A 2,404-nucleotide genomic window follows, 5' to 3' on the forward strand; every position below is an offset into this window, starting at 1 on the left:
TCCAAATGAGAGCTCTATTCCTTACTCTTTGCTCTTTAGGTTGAACTATATACTCCTATACTAATTTAGATATCATTGTGCAGACTCGGTGTGCCATACTAGTGTTTGAGTAACTTTCATACAAACTAAGCTAGCTTGAAGAACGAGATTCGGCTAAAGTTGCGGGTCGGTAGACAAGCCTACAAAAGACCTCCAACGACGAAGGAGAGTGTGCGAGTTCTCGGCCGGTGCCTAACACTCTTTTTTTTTTTTTTTGGGAGGAGTGTAGTAACACAATTAATAAGGAATAATAAACATATCTGCCAGTCCTTCCCTCTTGAATTGGCAAAAAGGAACTTCACTGCCATGCTAAAGTTTCCTAATTGTGTTGGCCAAGTAATATCCAAATATGGCTCCACACATCTCCTTGTTAGTACACCTGAATACCTAATAAAACCCTTTTCTTTTTTCTTACATCTCTTTCTCTAAAAAGTACACAATTCATCATTATTTTTTCACACCTTAAAACTCCCCACATTGTTTTAATTTTCAGAGTTTTGAAGAAAAAAAGTTTGAAGGACTGCCCATGGATAATGGAGCTTATATGAACAACAATACCAACAATGGGAAGCAGCAGCAGCAGCAGCAACAAAGGGGTTATGCAAAAGAAGGAACTTTTTCAAGCAATGAATTTCAATGGCCAGCAAAAAATTATGGTTGTAATTTTTGCAAGAGGGAATTCAAATCAGCTCAAGCTCTTGGCGGGCATATGAATGTTCATAGAAGGGATAGGGCAAGAATGAGACTTTTGCCTTCTTGGGTGTCTGATAATAATTATAATAATAATTATTATTCTTGCCCTAACCCTAATTTTTCTAATTTCTCACCATCTTGTTTCAATTTCAGATCATCATCAAATAAAAATTCTTTGTGTTCTTCCTTACAAGATCAAGACAAGAAAGAAATTGGAAGTTGTTCATGGAACAACAATATATACAAGCCTTCTTCATTAGTTGTTCCCCATGATGACCAAGAACATGTTGATGATGATGCTGATCAAGTTCTTCATGTTTTCAAAAAGAAGAAGAAAGGTATGGTTAATTTAGAGTTGAAGATGGGGAGTTTGGGAGATGCTTCTTCAAACAATGAGGATCTTGATCTGGAACTACATCTTTAAATTTGTATGTTTAATTTTTATTAAGGTTTCTATAAATCCTTTTTTTTTTATTCAAGTTTTTTTTTTTTTTAATGGAAACTTGTTGGCATTTTGGCATTAGCTACAACTGTTATTAAGCAAGTCACCTGTGTTTTATTTTGACTCTAAAATGGAAAATATTGTGAAGTTTTTTCACTTTGATCTTCTCACCTTGTTCCTCATATAAAACAAAGGGGTTCGGATGAAATCATTCAAATGAATCTCTCTTTCTTCCGTTCCTATTTTTTTAATTTGCATGTGACTTTTATTTGTTATTACTTATTTTCATTTTTCATGTCCTACTTTTATATTGCTTCATTTTTTAGTTTCCATACCTTCAATATTATCGTTTTAATTTTAGTTTTGATTCATTTTAGTTATTAACATTCAAATTATTCATTTAGACTTTTGTATTTTTATAAATTTTGAACCAAAATTATTTAATAGAAATTGTAATAACATTTTAGTAACTTTAGTGAATTACAAAATAAAAGTGAAATTTAATCACTTCATACAATCATACAACAACTTGGGCTATTTTGAAAGCAAAGTAACTAAAATGACCTCTTTGTAACCGCTTCGTTTTTTTAGAAGTTACATATACCATTCCACCGTTAAAAACTAAAAGTATTTTGTGAACTTGATTTTTTTTTTCTCTTTCGAAAATTTAACTAAGAAATCAATGATTCCACCTAAAAAATATGTAAACTTTTGTAAAGAAAAAGATTAAGGAGTAGACTTAGTTTTCAAAAACAAAACAAAATTGCAGTTAAATGGATTGAAAACGAATTGAAAGAATCAAAAGAATATTTAAATTGATTACATTCAAGAAGCTGAAGGATTTATTATTATTATTATGATATGGTGAGGCGTAAGATATTGGTTAATTGAACAAGAAAAAGAAGAGAGACAATCAAATGATTGAATCATATATACACACATATATAAATAGAGAGAGAGTACTTGTTAGAGATTTAAGAGAGAGTATCTCTTTCTGATTGTTCTTTTAGAAAAATGCAACACAATGTGTATTCTCTTTTCATGGACAAAAAGTAAAATCAAGGAAAGTAAAAAGTGCATAATATTCTGTGTCTCTCAATTTCTCTTCATTCCTAAATTTTCTTCCCATTTTTTATCGATTAAATATAAGAGTTTTCTATGTTTTTGTTTTTGGAAAAAAACATTTCCTTTTTTAAAAAGATACTTTTAAAACTCCATCCACATATTAAT

The 2,404-nt window shown here is 30.5% G+C and overlaps 1 protein-coding gene across 2 annotated transcripts; it reads left to right on the forward strand.

Moving 5' to 3' along the window:
• The first annotated feature begins 213 nt into the window (after positions 1-213).
• LOC101216448 (zinc finger protein 11) lies at positions 214-1,339 on the forward strand. Of its 2 annotated transcripts, XM_031882128.1 has the most exons (3): positions 214-408; positions 533-772; positions 886-1,339. In XM_031882128.1, exons 1-3 carry the CDS (start codon positions 346-348, stop codon positions 898-900), a joined length of 318 nt encoding a protein of 105 aa, XP_031737988.1. In that variant the 5' UTR covers positions 214-345; the 3' UTR covers positions 901-1,339. The 2 variants fall into 2 exon arrangements, with proteins under 2 accessions (XP_031737988.1, XP_031737987.1); XM_031882127.1 differs by having other exon boundaries at positions 264-408; positions 533-1,339.
• Positions 1,340-2,404: the final 1,065 nt, after the last annotated feature.

The sequence above is a fragment of the Cucumis sativus genome, chromosome 3 (assembly GCF_000004075.3).
Source record: "Cucumis sativus cultivar 9930 chromosome 3, Cucumber_9930_V3, whole genome shotgun sequence".
Lineage (NCBI taxonomy): Eukaryota > Viridiplantae > Streptophyta > Magnoliopsida > Cucurbitales > Cucurbitaceae > Cucumis > Cucumis sativus.

Excerpts from the sequence above, each read along its gene's own strand:
- LOC101216448 (XM_031882127.1), top strand. The coding sequence starts at position 346 with ATGCTAAAGTTTCCTAATTGTGTTGGCCAAGTAATATCCAAATATGGC. Across the intron at positions 409-532 it reads ATGGCTCCACACATCTCCTT|AGTTTTGAAGAAAAAAAGTT; the intron begins GTTAGTACACCT and ends TTTAATTTTCAG.